At 38.7% G+C, this 16,743-nt stretch overlaps 1 protein-coding gene across 2 annotated transcripts in view; it reads right to left on the bottom strand.

Moving 5' to 3' along the window:
- Positions 1 to 13,895, bottom strand: part of LOC126481483 (arginine--tRNA ligase, cytoplasmic) — a 139,447-nt gene extending 125,552 nt beyond the window's left edge. Inside the window, exons 1-3 of one of the 2 annotated variants that reach the window (XM_050105262.1) lie at positions 13,726 to 13,895; positions 13,495 to 13,641; positions 3,907 to 3,963 (exon numbers count right to left, since the gene is read on the bottom strand). In XM_050105262.1, coding sequence (XP_049961219.1) covers positions 3,907 to 3,963; positions 13,495 to 13,641; positions 13,726 to 13,773 — 252 coding nt within the window. In that variant the 5' untranslated portion in view covers positions 13,774 to 13,895. Of the gene's footprint in view, positions 1 to 3,906; positions 3,964 to 13,494; positions 13,642 to 13,715 lie in introns of both variants that reach the window. The other variant, XM_050105263.1, reaches the window with a different exon arrangement.
- Positions 13,896 to 16,743: the final 2,848 nt, after the last annotated feature.

The following is a 16,743-nucleotide window of genomic DNA, read 5'->3' as shown; positions in this document are numbered from 1 at the left end:
CTTCAGGTATCTCCATCCGCTTTTGACATCTTGTTCCCTGATGGAAAGTCTAGTTATTGTTAGGTTGCTTTCCAGTTCTTTGATTAAGTTTTCTTTTGTAGATTCTTCAGCCAGATTTCCTAAGTTACATCTAGTAATTTCCGCTCTATTTCCATTTATTTACACTATACACAGCAAATTTATAGCCGTCTTCACCTCCACAAAATATTAATGGATATTGTAACAAATCATAAGCCTGATTTGTTTCACTGATATGCTGAAGACAATCATCGCAAGTACATAACACAAAGTCTCTATCACATCCCTGGTTGACTAACAGGCAGCGACCTCATTTGTAGTTGGTGCATTACGACCCGGGTGAGGTCCTCTGTCTTTTCTCAGCTGCAAGTAGAAACTTGCAGTTATTGCTCTCCTCATTTGGAACTGATTGCAATACTGCTTCAAAGCTGTTGACATAAGGGTTCACACTGTGTAGTATACTTTGCAGGCTTCTTACCAAACCTGAGTTTAAATTACAAATATCTAACTCCTGCCTGGTCTTGGTAATTAGCTACAAAATAAATTCGTAAAAACCCTTGGACATTAACTGGTGACAAAGAGCCATTCAAATAGTATACTTGGTCCTGTACCTTAGAAGTACACACAAACACTCCTTCACTGATCTGATTCGCTCCAAAAGAAGTCAGTTGGAAAGCACTGTTGTTGTCCCGTGAGTTCTCCAAAAAATGTTTTGACAGCAGATTCTATACATTTACTAACTCTTTCAATAGCTCTGGTGGGTCTTGTATTCTTTCTAGGAAAACTTTGCCAGATGAACAACACATTCCCTTGGGTTCTCAGTGCCACTTCAAAACACTCGTGCATGGTGAACCATAGCGGATGTTTGTCATCAGAAGTGCCTTTGCAAAAATAATCCACTCTGTGCACATCCATTAACAATTCCTATTTCCTTCTTACATGGTGAAAAACACTGAAAAATCTTGTAAACTATATATCCCAAGGATTTCAAACAACATAAACTATTTTAATTCAAACAAGCTACATGTGCACACAAGTCCACAAACACACACATTATTTTTAAATATGCAATCCAATAACACATACTACAAGAGTTTTCAAGTGACTTTCAATGTATAGCTTCTGCAAAGCACTTCTGTGAAAGTGGTACTATACAGTACTAATAGGGATCTTTGTGAAGTGGTGCAAAATGTCTTATTCAACTGCAGTTTCCTCACTAACATGTTGAAATGTCCATTGATGATCAAGGAAAAGTTGTGTTTTTAGTTTAATAGTATGCTGAGAGAGCATAACCACTTGTGCGCTGTATTATAAACTCTTGCATCCTTTTCTAAAATTACAAGAACTGATATAATTACTTAATATCCAAAAGGATGAAACAGACCAACAGAAGACCTTTTTCTGTAAGCATTACCGTACAAGAAAATTTTGTATGCAAAAGAACTAATATTTGCTTAGCCAACTAGTACTGAAAAGAACTTTCACAAATCGTAACTACTGTAGTAACCAGCCAATCACAAATAAAGGCATCTAACAAAGTAGAGTTGTTAACTACAATACATTCTTTGTTCTTATTTCTGTCAAAACCAATGGAAAGCAACAATTCTTTACACATGTCAGAGTCTTATGTTGATGAAATGGTAACAAATAAAATATTTACCCGATTAAAAGAAGAGCTATTTCCCAAATTCGTCATTTGAAAAATACAAGGTTATCTTACATTTTCAGATTAAGCTATTGCTGCTGAGGTCGACATTTTTACATTGTGGAAGAGATTAATATAAGGGTTGTCTTCATTTACAGACAAAGCTTTGGCAGTTGACATCACATGCTGATTTATTTTGATGAATGTGGAAGGGTTGGAGGGGAAACAAGTGACACCACCTTGGCTGAGAACTAGGACAAATTTGAGGAGGGGAATGGGGAGCAGACAGCAAATTTTGTCATGCTGCCAACCATGGGAATGTACGCCACATTCCTCGGTTTCTGATGAACGTCTACCACATTTCAAGTGCAGTTTTCCTGAATCCATTTGCAGTCTCAATTCAACTGACTTTAAAATTGGACGGATACTCAACAATGATCCTCACCGCGTGGCATGGTGGAAGGAAAAGGGATATGCCAACCACCAGTTCTACACAACCTATGAGAACAGTGGGCAGACACCTTCCTCGGAAACAAGAGACAAACGGATATTGTTGCATTCTCACATCAACATAGATGTGACATCCACTATGCATTCAGAAAAAACAACTGTATTCTAAGTTCCCATTATAAACGCAACCTCAGAAATCACCACATACTTGGAAGAACCAGTCGAATGCTTGTGACAACCATTATTACAAATTTCATTGTTGCTTGTTTCATTCAAGCAACTGCAGCTCTGCTATAAGGTCCCACACCAGCTAATACCTCAGAAATAATCGCGACATATACAGATGTAAACAGCTTAATATTAAACTTCCTGGCAGATTAAAACTGTGTGCCTGACCGAGACTCGAACTTGGGACCTTTGCCTTTCGCGGGCAGTTCTGCAAGATTCGCAGGAGAGCTTCTGTAAAGTTTGGAAGGTAGGAGAAGAGATACTGGCAGAAGTAAAGCTGTGAGTACCGGGCGTGAGTCGTGCTTCGGTAGCTCAGTTGGTAGAGCACTTGCCCGCGAAAGGCAAAGGTCCCAAGTTCGAGTCTCGGTCGGGCACACAGTTTTAATCTGCCAGGAAGTTTCATTTCAGTGCACACTCCGCTGCAGAGTGAAAATCTCATTCTGAAAGCTTAATATTGATAAAAGTTACACAGCAGACACCACCATGTAACTTATTTATATGTGTAATACACATCAAAATACATGTCAGAGACTTGCCCATTATCTAATGAATATTTTCTAAAATTATACTGCAGTTTTACTTTTTATGACGGAAAGAATGTTAAATATGGCAAAGTGCATTTAAATATGATGTACGTGCAAATATTAAGTCACGCTAGGTCAGTCTGATACCACAACAATTACTTCATATTTACATTTCACCGGCTTCATCAACTCAAAAACCTTCTTTATCTTGGACCACACTACAGATCAGTCTGTCACAACAACCAAGATTTCAGGACAGGGTCCAATATCACACACTAGCTCCAAGAATCGCGCTAGATAATGGTATCAGTAATTATTATTATTTCTATTAGTATCAATAACTTCGCATTTTTCTATTACTACTACTACTACTACTACTACTATTACTACCACCACCACCACCACCATTGTTATTAAAAATAGTGATATCACAAAAATCTGGCTTAAATAGTAAGCAAAAACGGCAGTGGAGCTACAAAGTTACATAAACTGTTTCTTTTTTGTTTACTTTAATTCTCCATGTATTACCAAATGCAGATAATCAATAAATGGCATATGTTTAGAATAGATATAAGGTTAACTATTTTGGCAGATACTTCACATCAAGTTTTTAATTTTCATTAGTCAGAAAATGTTAAAAATAAAATTTTCTCCACGAGACTCTTACAAAAATGTATACTCAGGTAAATATGTTTATCTACACTATTGGATGAAGAGCTTTCGATAGGCATAACAATGTTAATTTGTCATCCTAAACTCAGTAACATTAGCTGCAGGCAGTAAGGTGAATAATAAAACCTGCTATGAAAAAATCACACAGTAGCAAAAATAGTGAACTATTAAACCACACTCAAATTTGCTATACATTAAAGACAAAACGTAAATGATGTAAGAATTCCCTCTCAAATGTACCACATTTATTGCGTTCTCAGCTGCTATCACGAGCGCGCTCTCCCGCTTCCACACACACAAAATTGTATTAAGACAAGTTTTAGGAAAGTAAATTACTATTGTTATTAGTTCACTCTATCAAAAATATACCTTTCCATCCATGATCTTTCCCTGTTGTTTATTCTTTTCTTCCTCTTCTTTGATAGACTGAAAACAAAACAAGAAAATTATGTGTAACTTGTTCATTACGAATATATGACACACAGTGAAGTTAGCAGACAAGAACAAGAAGAAAACATGGAGAAAATAAAGGTTTTGTGAATATATGTTGAACTGATAAACCAGAGGAAATGCATTGGTAACAAATAAAGAGGATGGAAACACTGATGGAAGGTAAGTATTCTTGACCTGCCAAAGAGTATTAGCATTTCCACAATCAGGATATCATCCACCTTCATTGGCACTAACTTAGGCTGATTCACTTTAAACAATCTCAATCCTTGGCATCACAATGGATAATATTTTGGGAAATAAGTTCAATCAAAAAGGATATTGTGTGTGTGAATTCCTAAGGGACCAAACTGCCGAGGTCATCAGTCCCCGGGCCACGCAATCTGTGACATGGCACCTCAAACTACACGGCATAAAGGATATTTTTAGTACAAAACTATGCCATGTAGATAATTTGTATTATTAATTCATGTTGATCACTACTGTAGTTAAAATGCTGGGGAGTCATTTGGTAACTGCAGTACATTTACTCAAAACTGCAGTATATTTACTCTCTGATGATGTGTGCTGTTAACAACACACAACTTTTTCAAAGGAATAGATGCACATATCAGAGTACATAGGAAATAGACATGGTACTTATGGGGAAACTTTGTCATTATCTAGCATCCAAATTAGTGTGTGCGGCATACATTTTCAACATATTTCTGGATGGGCAAAAAGGGAGGGAGGGAGGGAGAGCTCCATATTCTCGAGCCGAAGTTGAAAGCATTTCTTTGGGGAAATTTATTCCCTGTACGCTATTTACAGTTGAGCTGACTGTTACTGATAGTAAAATTAACGGAATTTGGTGAAATTAAATAATGGAAAGTAAGGCTGGAATAACAACAATATTATTTGAAAGGACAGATTTGCTACTCATCATATACAGGAGACACTGAGTTGCAGGCAGGCACAACAAAAAGACTACTGTACATTTAAGCTTTCAGCCAAAAGGCCTTCTTCTGAAGCAGAAAACACACACAATTACACAAGCGCAACTCACACACGTGTCTCTGGCCACAGTGGCCAGAGAGAGTCATCTGCGTGTATTTGGGCTTATTTGAACATGTGTGTGTTTTCTAGTTCAGAAGAAGGCCTTTTGGCTGAAAACTTATATGTATAGAAGTCTTTTCATAGTGTCTGTCTACAACCCAACATCTCCTCTATATGGCGAGAAGCAATCCATCATTTTCATAATACTGTTGGAATTTACAAGATATTTTTGTAATTAGTACACAGAATAGTCTCCTAAAGTATATTTTCCTAAATTTCTCCAATAGACTGTAAGGACGGTTTAATAACAACAGGTCAAATTCAACAGCTTCCCTATCCTCTTGTTATTACTAACTCGGAATTAACATAATGAACTATGAGACACCACTGTTGCCCAGTACTTCACGAGGCAAAATTTGTAGTGCTGCTGAAAGATACATATAAAATCAAAAGTGACAGCACACTACTTAGCTTTCAGCACGAATAGTTCCTTCTTCAGGGAGGAGAGAAGTATAGGTAAAAGGACGTTACAAAGGAAGGGCAGGTCACTCAGACCCCAAGATACGAGGGATACACCGTTCATCATACTACAGATGGGTCTGTCTCAACCTGAGGTCTGGTGAGCCCCCCTTCCTTTTTAATCTTCCTCAGCCTCTCCTCTTCTACCTGAGGAAGACATTCTTAGATTCGAAAACTAGGATAGTCTTGTTACTTCTACTTTTATGTGCATCCTTTGGCAACACTAAATATTTTGCCTCCAAAATTACGAACTAGAAAGCAATTCTGTATCATAATTTGTTACTTTTCTCAATCAAATTATCTTTTGATAAATTTGACATATTATGCAGCATTATTATTAATAACAATTATTACTGCTATTATTATTATTATCATAGCTAACACTTGGTTCAAGAATTATAAAAGAAGGTTGTATACATGGAAGAATCCTGGAGATACTAGAAGGTATCAGATAGACTATATAATGATAAGACAGAGATTTAGGAACCAGGTTTTAAATTGTAAGACATTTCCAGGGGCAGATGTGGACTCTGACCACAATCTATTGGTTATGAACTGTAGATTAAAACTGAAGAAACTGCAAAAAGGTGGGAATTTAAGAAGATGGAACCTGGATAAATCGACTAAACCAGAGGTTGTACAGAGTTTCAGGGAGAGCATAAGGGAACAATTGACAGGAATAGGGGAAAGAAATACAGTAGAAAAAGAATGGGTAGCTTTGAGGGATGAAGTAGTGAAGGCAGCAGAGGATCAAGTAGGTAAAAAGAAAAGGGCTAATAGAAATCCTTGGGTAGCAGAAGAAATATTTAATTTAATTGATGAAAGGAGAAATTATAAAAATGCAGTAAATGAAGCAGGCAAAAAGGAATACAAACGTCTCAAAAATGAGATCGAAAGAAAGTGCAAAATGGCTAAGCAGGGATGGCTAGAGGACAATGTAAGGGCGTAGAGGCTTATCTCACTAGGGGCAAGATAGATACTGCCTACAGGAAAATTAAAGAGACCTTTGGAGAAAAGAGAGCCACTTGTACGAATATCAAGAGCTCAGATGGAAACCCAGTTCTAAGCAAAGAAGGGAAAGCCTGAAGGTGGAAGGAGTATACAGAGGGTCTATACAAGGGCGATGTACTTGAGGAAAATATTATGGAAATGGAAGAGGATGAAGATGAAATGGGAGATACAATACTGTGTGAAGAGTTTGACAGAGCACTGAAAAACCTGAGTCAAAACAAGGCCCCGGGAGTAGACAACATTCCATTAGAATTACTGACGGCCTTGGGAGAGCCAGTCCTGACAAAACTCTACCATCTGCTGAGCAAGATATATGAGACAGGCAAAATATCCTCAGACTTCAAGAAGAATATAATAATTCCAATCCCAAAGAAATCAGGTGTTGTCAGATGTGACAATTACCAAACTATCAGTTTAATAAGTCACAGCTGCAAAATACTAATGCAAATTCTTTACAGACGAATGGAAAAACTGGTAGAAGGTGGCCTCAGGGAAGAACAGTTTGGATTCCGTAGAAATGTTGGAACACGTGAGGCAATACTGACCTTACGACTTATCTTAGAAGAAAGATTAAGGAAACGCAAACCAACGATTCTAGCATTTGTAAACTTAGAGAAAGCTTTTGACAATGTTGACTGGAATACTCTCTTTCAAATTCTAAAGGTGGCACGGGTAAAATACAGGGAGCAAAAGGCTATTTACAATTTGTACAGAAACCAGATGGCAGCTATAAGAGTCGAGGGACATGAAAGGGAAGCAGTGGTTGGGAAGGGAGTGAGACAAGGTTTTAGCCTCTCCCCGATGTTATTCAATCTGTATATTGAGCAAGCAGTAAAGGAAACAAAAGAAAAATTCAGAGTAGGTATTAAAATCTATGGAGAAGAAATAAAAACTTGGAGGTTCGCCGATGACATTGTAATTCTATCAGAGACAGCAAAGGACTTGGAAGAGCAGTTGAACGGAATGGATAGTGGGTTGAAAGGAGGATATAAGATGAACATCAACAAAAGCCAAACGATGATAATGGAATGTATTCGAATTTAGTCGGGTGATGCTGAGGGAATTAGATTAGGAAATGAGACACTTAAATTAGTAAAGGAGTTTTGCTATTTGGAGAGCAAAATAACTGATGATGGTCGAAGTAGAGAAGATATAAAATGTAGACTGGCAATGGCAAAGAAAGCGTTTCTGAAGAAGAGAAATTTGTTAACATCGAGTATAGATTTAAGTGTCAGGAAGTCATTTCTGAAAGTATTTGTATGGAGTGTAGCCATGTATGGAAGTGAAACATGGACGATAAATAGTTTGGGCAAGAAGAGAACAGAAGCTTTCAAAATGTGGTGCCACAGAAGAATGCTGAAGATTAGATGGGAAGGTCACATAACTAATGAGGAGGTACTGAATAGAATTGGGGAGAAGAGGAGTTGGTGGCACAACATGACAAGAAGGGACCGGTTGGTAGCACATGTTCTGAGGCATCAGGGGATCACAAATTTAACATTGGATGGCAGTGTGGAGGGTAAAAATCATAGAGGGAGACCAAGAGATGAATAAACTAAGCAGAGTCAGAAGGATGTAGGTTGCAATAAGTACTGGGAGATTAAGAAGCTTGCACAGGATACAGTAGCATGGAGAGCTGCATCAAACCAGTTCATGACTGAAGACCATAACAACAGCAGCTAAGAGTTCAGTTTTTAGTATAAGAGCTTCACAGTCCTCGAAAGGACCTCTACAAACCATCTGTGTATACCTAGTACTGCTGTGCTGGATGCATGACCAAAAGATGATGAAATATTCTATCCATAAGAAAAACATCAAGTCTGGCCTAAGCAGCTAGAGATAGCCACCGTGTGTGTGAGGTGCGCCTACTTGCATGTGTGTATCTGTTTTTCCTTCATTCTGAAGAAGGCTTTGGTTGAAAGCTTAGTGTGCAACAGTCTTTTCATTTTGCCTGTCTGCAACTCAACGTGTTATCTTTACAGTGAGTAGCAATCTATCCTCGTTGATATTAAAAACCTAGTGATCTTTTTTTTGCCATAATCTTTTCAATGCATTCATATAATTTCTGTATATTATTTCCCAAAAACTTAAGGAATTTCACAGGTGAAATTTCAATTACTTTTGGCTAGTACCCTTTATTACTAGGACCTGTAAATTACTGCTACTCATTTAGAATTGTATAACATGGCTCTTTCTGATGTGGAAGCATAAGCTACCATTATGTATGCTGCACTATCACATAAACTTCCCCCTATGGTTAACATCTACGCTTTATCATTGTAGCAGATATTGCAGTTGTTAAAAAGTGTTGTATGTCTTTACTACACAACATAAATACACAAAGAGTATGTGTACAGAATGCTGTATTTAATGTTCTTTCTTCCACTTCTTTCTTTCTTATGCACAGTTAAAGTACAGTTTGAACTTATTAGCTAGGTCTGACAGCTTCCTTTTGTTCTTCTCTTTTCAAAATCTCTCCTACAATTTACTATGTTGTTTCTAGTGTTCCTCTGCCCACTGTTTTCGAGTAGTCTTTTTAGCTTTCTCTGGGAATGTGTAATTTTCAACTAGGATTCCAAAGGCTTTGTGTTCTCTGATGGAATCTTTTGTGGCATTCATTTAAGTCCCGCTTAATTTCTTTTAATCTAGTGTTGCCTATTCCACAGATGTGACCATACAATCTATGTACAGCATCAGTAAACCTGCTTACTGCTGTACATAGGTCTATATTTTTCTTTTAATCTGCATGCCATTTAAATTAGTGGAATCACAGCTTTTCCCAAGAATTTTTCGGTTCTCCTTTCTAATTCCATTAGTTTTTGAGTTGCCTCCTAGAGACGTAGTTCCTCAAGACATGTAATACTCCAGGCACAACTGTCTTGTAGCACCGAAGTTCCGCATTAGGGGGTATCACTCATTTATTGTTACTTTATAATATTTTACACTTATTTTAAGCCATCCCCCCCCCCCTTTCTGAACACAGAATGAAGCACCTAAATTTACATTTAGGGATTATATGCCACCTGACCTTTGTAAATGATTTTTGAAGTTGTTCCATATTGCAGCTGTTCAGAAAGCACAACACATTGTTATCTCAATGCAAGAACTACATAACAGTGGCCTTATTGGGCCAAAATATATATTTTTTTTTTTAAAAAATGGAAAAAATTGCCAAACATAGTATCAAATCTGGTTTAACTGTCTCATCATCCCTGATCCCATCTCATTTCTCTCACTGATATTTTGTTCATACAGTTTGATAATGCCCTATAATATCACTGCTTTTTATTAATTAAATATTGTATACTGTAAGGCTTTTTAATAACACAGCACATTTTACAATATAATTTATAGTTAAGCCTGGTTACTTATTACTGTCAGAACTCGGAATATGAGAAGGGTTAGTTTTTCCAGATGTGATGCACTGAAATAAAATGTCAGGCATTCATTCTCCTCATTTTTGGTTGGTTTTACGTAACAACAGGGTTTAAAATGCTCTACAGATGTATTTAATACAGAATTTAATTTCATGTGCACATTGTCTACTTTTTCCTCTAAATTTTTCTTAAACGATTTGACTGATTTTCCCAACTGAGGATCACAGTATTCTTTATTACCCGCAGCTAAACAACCAGAAAGCCCATTGTTACACTTGACAATAATGTTCTTATAGAGCTCTATCACTTTAGTGTCCAATTCTTTGAAGATAACTGAATCTGAGAACCAAGGGTTTGCACCTCATTCTTTTGATCCCAATGGGGATGTGGTTAATTGCCTCTGAAGTACCAATTCCAAATGTTTCATACCATGCAAATATAGATGATAGTAGTGTGTATTAATCTGTGTATCTCTCAAATTATATTACAATATTCAAACTAAAGGGTGTTTCAAAATGAATACGCAGATTTAAGGCTTTCTAGGCCTTATTACATTCAACTTAAAATTATAAATAATACTTCAAATGAAACAACAACTCAAATAGTTTTTCTTAAAAGTGTTCAATGTGAGCACCATTCACCCATGTCCAGTTGATAGCTGAATTCTTCCCAAACCTTGATCAGTGTGTCTGGAAAAATTGTTGCAATATTACTGTTTCTTAAGTCAGGTATATAACTTGGTAGGGAAAGTACATATACATGATCCATTATGAACCCCCAAGATAAAAATCGCATGATCTCAGATTGTGTGTGAATACGGAGATTTGCGATACAAGTTCTGCCGTCTAGCATCTTATGGTCAATGCAGCGGTCTGGTACAACGTTGATTAACCAGTCACGTACTGAGTTATGCCAGTGAGGCAAATATGTGGTTCAGCTTCTTCCAATTGAGAAAAGAGCCATAATTCTAAAGCATGAAGATAAGAAACACAGGTTACAGTTGCTTCACTGAAAAAGAAAGGCCCATAAACTATTTACCAGGATATGGCACAAAAAAAACAAGTCAATTAAGGAAATCTTGCTGCAACTTTACCATCCCGTGCACACATTATGTGTGTTCACTTCCACTTAGGTGTAATTTCAATTCATCACTGAAGATGACAAAATCTTCATCATCATGCAACAACACATTTGCAAAGTTGGATCAACAGAAGGGTCCGATTCCACCCATCTGTTTTGACCCATGACGTAAGGGTGTTTTGGTGTGTGACGTCATTACAGTGCAGAGTTCGAGTTAGTTGTGTTTGTAGATATCTTGTTGTGGTTGATGTCATTCTGTGTGTGTGTGTGTGTGTGTGTGTGTGTGTGTGTGTGTGTGTGAGAGAGAGAGAGAGAGAGAGAGAGAGAGAGAGAGAGAGAGAGAGAGAGAGAGAGAGAAAGGGGGGGGGGGGGGGGGGGGAGGTAGCCAGTCGAAATTTGTTGGTGGTACATAATTGTTTTTTGTGTCTATTTTTCTCGAGTTGTAATGTTTTGTGCATTTATTGTGTATTGACTGTGTCTTAATTTACATAGGGATTTTTAATTTTCGAGGTGTTGTGGTTTTGGTTTTGTTTTTCGTAGTTGTGGGTGTTGGTTTTTTCGTGTCAGCAGTTATAGTTGACTTATATAGGTCAAGGGAAATGACCAATTCCAATTGTTTGATTTGCTCTATCATTTGATGTATTATTTTAAATAATTTATTTATAACTGGAGGTTGAATGTAATAAATACTACAAAGCCTTCAAAGATGTATGATGCTTACTGTCACCACATTAAGGAATCCATGTTTTGAGATAGGAATTACACTGTGCTGAAGGTTGTGGATGGAAAACACATCCCAGCCACTGTAATGAGAGAATAGTTATCAATGACCACACTCAAACTTCTGTAAATTCAAAAATACAAATATAGAGGTATCCCTAAATAAGACTCCTTCCTCAGGATCACAAGTCAATATATATCTGGAAACTTGTAGCTCCTGTAAGATGAAGCTACTCCATCAAGTTGCTCTAGATGGTAGTTCACTACTGAAAAACAATTTTATCCCACCATTTAACAAGATGGATGTACAGTTAAGCCATAGTGGACTGTAAAAATGGCACTCAGAGTCAGAAAAGAATAAATGTGCCAGTAATGAACATCACTTTCACAAATGGTCAAGAACAGTTCTATGTTACTAAATGCCATGAACGTCCATTACAAATTTCAAACCTGTTCATGGAGGACATACTCCTTTTTAGTACATCCTGTTACAGAGCTGCATATTATTAGTTACCTAGGTGTAAAATATTATCTTGAATTACATACAACACGTGTTTTTGAAATGGAAAAAGCCAATGTTCATGGTGTCCACTGATAAAGAAAAAGATCACATAGATACAGATGAAACAAGACTGGAATTAGTAAACTCTGCATGAAACTTTGGAATTATATTACACAATATGCTCCAATGGAGGAAACACACAGGCAATATCTGCTGTAAATTAAGAACTGTAACAGGCCATTTCTTGTGAAAGAGATTGCGCAATATGTAAATAAACTGTGCGTACAATGCACCGCCCTCCTTCTGAACCATACTTGCAGTATGGCATTACTGTATGGGCAGTATTACAATTTTTGTATCTTTAAAAAAAAAAAAGCCATACCAATAAAAAAGAAACTGCTCGTGCAAAAATGCCTTTCAACATCTAAACTTTAACATCTCCAGCTCTTAAATATATAGAACAATAGTTTCATTAATTAAAGACAATACATTACTTGACACAAACACAGATGTTACTTAATAAGAGAAGAAATAAAGACCAACTGAGAAATATATCAAACACTGTTGTTAAGAAACACCCTAAATACTCACATAAGAGATTAATTAATTGTCTATTAAGAATCTACAGGACACTATGAATGACAGGATATTTCAGAAACTTCTGATTTTATTTAGTATAAGCAGAGTTTTACAATGCAGAAGAGTTTGCATGTAAATAATGGGGAATTTCTTATTACTTGTATGCACTTACTGTAGTCATATATGTGAAACAGTCTATTTGTACGTCTGTGCTATAGCCACAAGGGTTGAAGAGTATCTAAATAACTTAAATATCGAATTTAAACCTGGGGAGCAATGTATATCACATTACTATCAATATGCCATAAAATAATCAGCCAGACCTCAGACAGTTGCAAGTATTCTTTCAGCTTGAGATTCTTGTAATCAAGTATGTTACCTTAAGAGCACTTGGCAGCTTTCAACACATCAAATGTCATAGGCGTCTTCATCAACATATATTATGTACACAAAGTACTAACGTATCTGTCTGCATCCTTAGGTCGCGATGGTATGTAGATTTCTCGTGTAATAACATACATATTTTCTTCGGGGCTGTGTGTCAAAACAAAGACTATTTCCTTTCTTTTACCCAAACCCGCATGTCACACAGGATTCGAAACGTGAGTACGCACATCAAACACAAATATTAGAGTAACGTCGACAACAAATACGTAGCCACTGTAAAACCTATAAAATACTCACCCGCTGCAGAATTCGTATTCGGTACTTCAAAGCGTTATTTGCATCCGCTAATTTCTTAATTTCTGGGTTGGTTTTCGATAATTCACTCACACATTTCCCTCCTTTTATATTCTCAAGCTCCTTAGTTAACGCAACAATAGCAGCCTCCTAATAAAAATATGATGAAATTATGTGAAGAAATTGTAATCTGTATAATGGTTACTGTGGTGGTCTTACCGTACCGTTACTTACAGCTTGTTCTGCTCGAGTCTTATAACTTAACAACGTTGTCTCATCCATCTCGTACAACAATATTTACAAAAATATATAAACAATAAGACACACGGCTGACAGTACACGTGGGTGTGTTTATTTCATTCCTCTGATCGCGCCACTTCAAAGATCACAGCGAAGTCTTCTTCCGGACAAAGATAATGTACAGGCATTTTAATATCCCGTCAACGACGAGGGCATTAGCCTGTTGGTTCCATTCATATCTGATAAACAGTGTACAAAGAATTGTGACAGCACAGACTTCAAACAATTTTTAGTTTAGTTTATCAGATCCGTAGTATGTTAACACAGGTACCTATGAGGACGGCATCTTAAGCAGCGTTCACACCCGCAACTAATGTGACGCCACAGCTTGTAGCTTTCTGTAGTGGCACCGTGAGCTGCCATTAACACAAGACGCCAAGAATTCTAAGGGTGATCATTCATTAATGCAGCTGCCTGGCGAGGATTTTCTTGCCGGTCCGGCCGGCAGCAGCGTTAGCGGGGAGTATGTTTCCCCTCTCTGCGAGACCTTTTTTTTTTTTTTTTTTTTTTTTTTTTTTTTTTTTTTTTTTTGCCCAGGTAGCACGTGTTTGTTAGAGACGCAGTACAGTGTATTGAATGAAAGTGTTTCAAGTAAAATGGCGAAATACAACTTTCGATTCGCCAAAGAGTATACGTGCTTACAAAATCAGTGCATGCAGTTAGGAGATTATTTAAAAAGGAATTTCCTGATGTTGAAGTTCCTAATCTCGAAACGGGAAGTGTTCTTGACAGGAAACACAGACAACCACGTATAGTACTCACAGAAGTAACTCTGGATAACACTGCGCACGCTTCGGAAAGATCTCCTAGAAAATTAGTTCGATGTCTTTCCTCAGCAAGTGTGAATTTCCTACGGCTCTATTCAAACGACTAAGAACTTTCTTAAGTTACAGCCGTATAAAATAACTGCAGTGCAAGTACTTAAACTGGATGACACTGCACAAACTTCGCAGTTTTGTGAACGGATTTAGAATAGGATATATGATGCAGAAATTGATCCTTATCTAACTTACTTTTCTAACGAATCATGGTTCCACTTACGTGGATGCATTAATTCGTAAAATAACTATTACTGGAGTTCTGAAAAGTCTTACATAATACATGAGGCACGCCTACATTATCAGAAAAATAGGATGGTATAGGCTGTTCAGAGGTTTTCATTACGAGTGTGAGACGTGAGAATTTGATGAGTAACACACTTTTCTTTTTCCTTTATTGAATTTCGATTCCCCCTGAGGGGGTGGACTGGTTGCAGCTTAGTACGCTGCTCTTCAGCCTACAGAATTTTTAAAACATATGAAGATAAGAAACAATAAAGGCAGGCGATAAAACGGTGACGTAAACTGTAAAACGGCGGAAAATTGTGTAAAGTTAAAACATAAAACAAAGTGTGGGCGATGCTAATAAAATACACAGGAAGCAGACAGGTAAAATAGTAGACAGACAATTAAAAAAAAACACGGCGACAGTCTAGTTTCTGTTCGCAGGAGATATAAAAATCACACCCAGCGACAGTACACTGCACTAGAAGGTCGGCATGAAGATGACACACCACAGCCAAGGGCAGATGGGGAGGAGGGGGGACCTGGACAGATGAGGGGGAAAAAGGGGGAGGACAGGAAAAACGAAAGGGGGGGGGGGGACCGACAGAGGGAGAGGACTCATAAGGGGGAAGGGGGGGGGGCAGGGCAGATGCGAGAGGGAATGGGGAAAGGCAGAGGAGGGAAATGCAAAAGGACTCGGGGGAGAGAGGGGAGGCAGAGAGAGGGGGTAGCCAGGGAAAAAACAGGATGGAAGGGGGGAGAGGGAGCCCAGGAAAAGGACAGAAAAGGAAGGGAGAGGTGAGGATCAGAGTTGATAGGAGGGATAAATGGAGGGAGGGAGGGCATCATCTGGGAGGGGGAGTTGACGGAAGCCACCTTGGGAAAGGAGATGGAGGGTAGGGGGGACACAACAGTGAAAGTGCGGGGGTTGGAGAGGAGCGGAGCAACCAGGGGATGAGGGGGATCACAGGGGTGGGAGGTGTAGAGTATGTTCGAGGAATAGGAGCAGATGGGGAAAGGAATCATTTCGTAGAGGATCCACATGGGGGACGGGAGGCATATGTAGAAGGCAAGATGGAGTGCATGGTGCTCAAGGATCTGGAGGGACTTATAGAATTTTTGGGGGGGGGGGGGGCAGATATCCAGGTGGGACTGGCATAACAAAGGATGGGATGGATTAAGGATTTGTAGGTGTGGAGGATGGTAGAGGGGTTCAGCCCCCATGTCTGGCCAGAGAGGACTCAGGGGAGGCAGAGAGAGGGGGTAGGCAGGGAAAAAACAGGATGGAAAGGGGGAGAGGGAGTCCAGGAAAAGGACAGAAAAGGAAGGGGGAGGTGAGGATCAGAGTTGATAAGAGGGATAAATAATCGGCAGAGGCTTGTTGGGTTAAGAGAACACCAGGTTCCACATATCAGGGTAGAAGCCGGTGGCAAGGATTACGTTGCAAAGGGTGGCAAAGACTGCAAGAAAGGAGAGAGGGCAGCGTTTGAGGTGGCAGTAGGTAACACGATCGTGGCTGGGAGCAGCGTTGTGATTAGTGCGGAGTGTGAGGCTGATCTCCCGTGAAGTGATGGGAGCGTTAAGTTCAGATGATAGTGTGTGGCCCAAGTACTGGAAACTAGGAGCAAGGGGAGGAACAGAGGTATCTGTGCGCTCGATGATGTCAGGGAAGAGGGAATAATCAAATTGGGGATCATTTAGGATAGAAAAAACATCAGATAGGTGAGAGGCAAAGTGGTTGGCCTTACTGAGGCTGTCAGGAAAGGGATGGTCATCAAGGAGGAGAGGGTACTGAGGGGGGGGGGGGGGGGGTCAGTTTCCAGTAAGTTGGTGGAGAGCAGACCAATACTTGAAAGAGTTTACTGGGGGTGCGGTGTTGAGTTGTGTGCATGTCTGTCGCCACATGCGG

Source organism: Schistocerca serialis, chromosome 5 (assembly GCF_023864345.2).
Source record: "Schistocerca serialis cubense isolate TAMUIC-IGC-003099 chromosome 5, iqSchSeri2.2, whole genome shotgun sequence".
In the NCBI taxonomy this organism is placed as follows: domain Eukaryota; kingdom Metazoa; phylum Arthropoda; class Insecta; order Orthoptera; family Acrididae; genus Schistocerca; species Schistocerca serialis.
The sequence above is the reverse complement of the archived record's forward strand: the minus strand, read 5'-3'. Positions and strand labels throughout refer to the sequence as shown.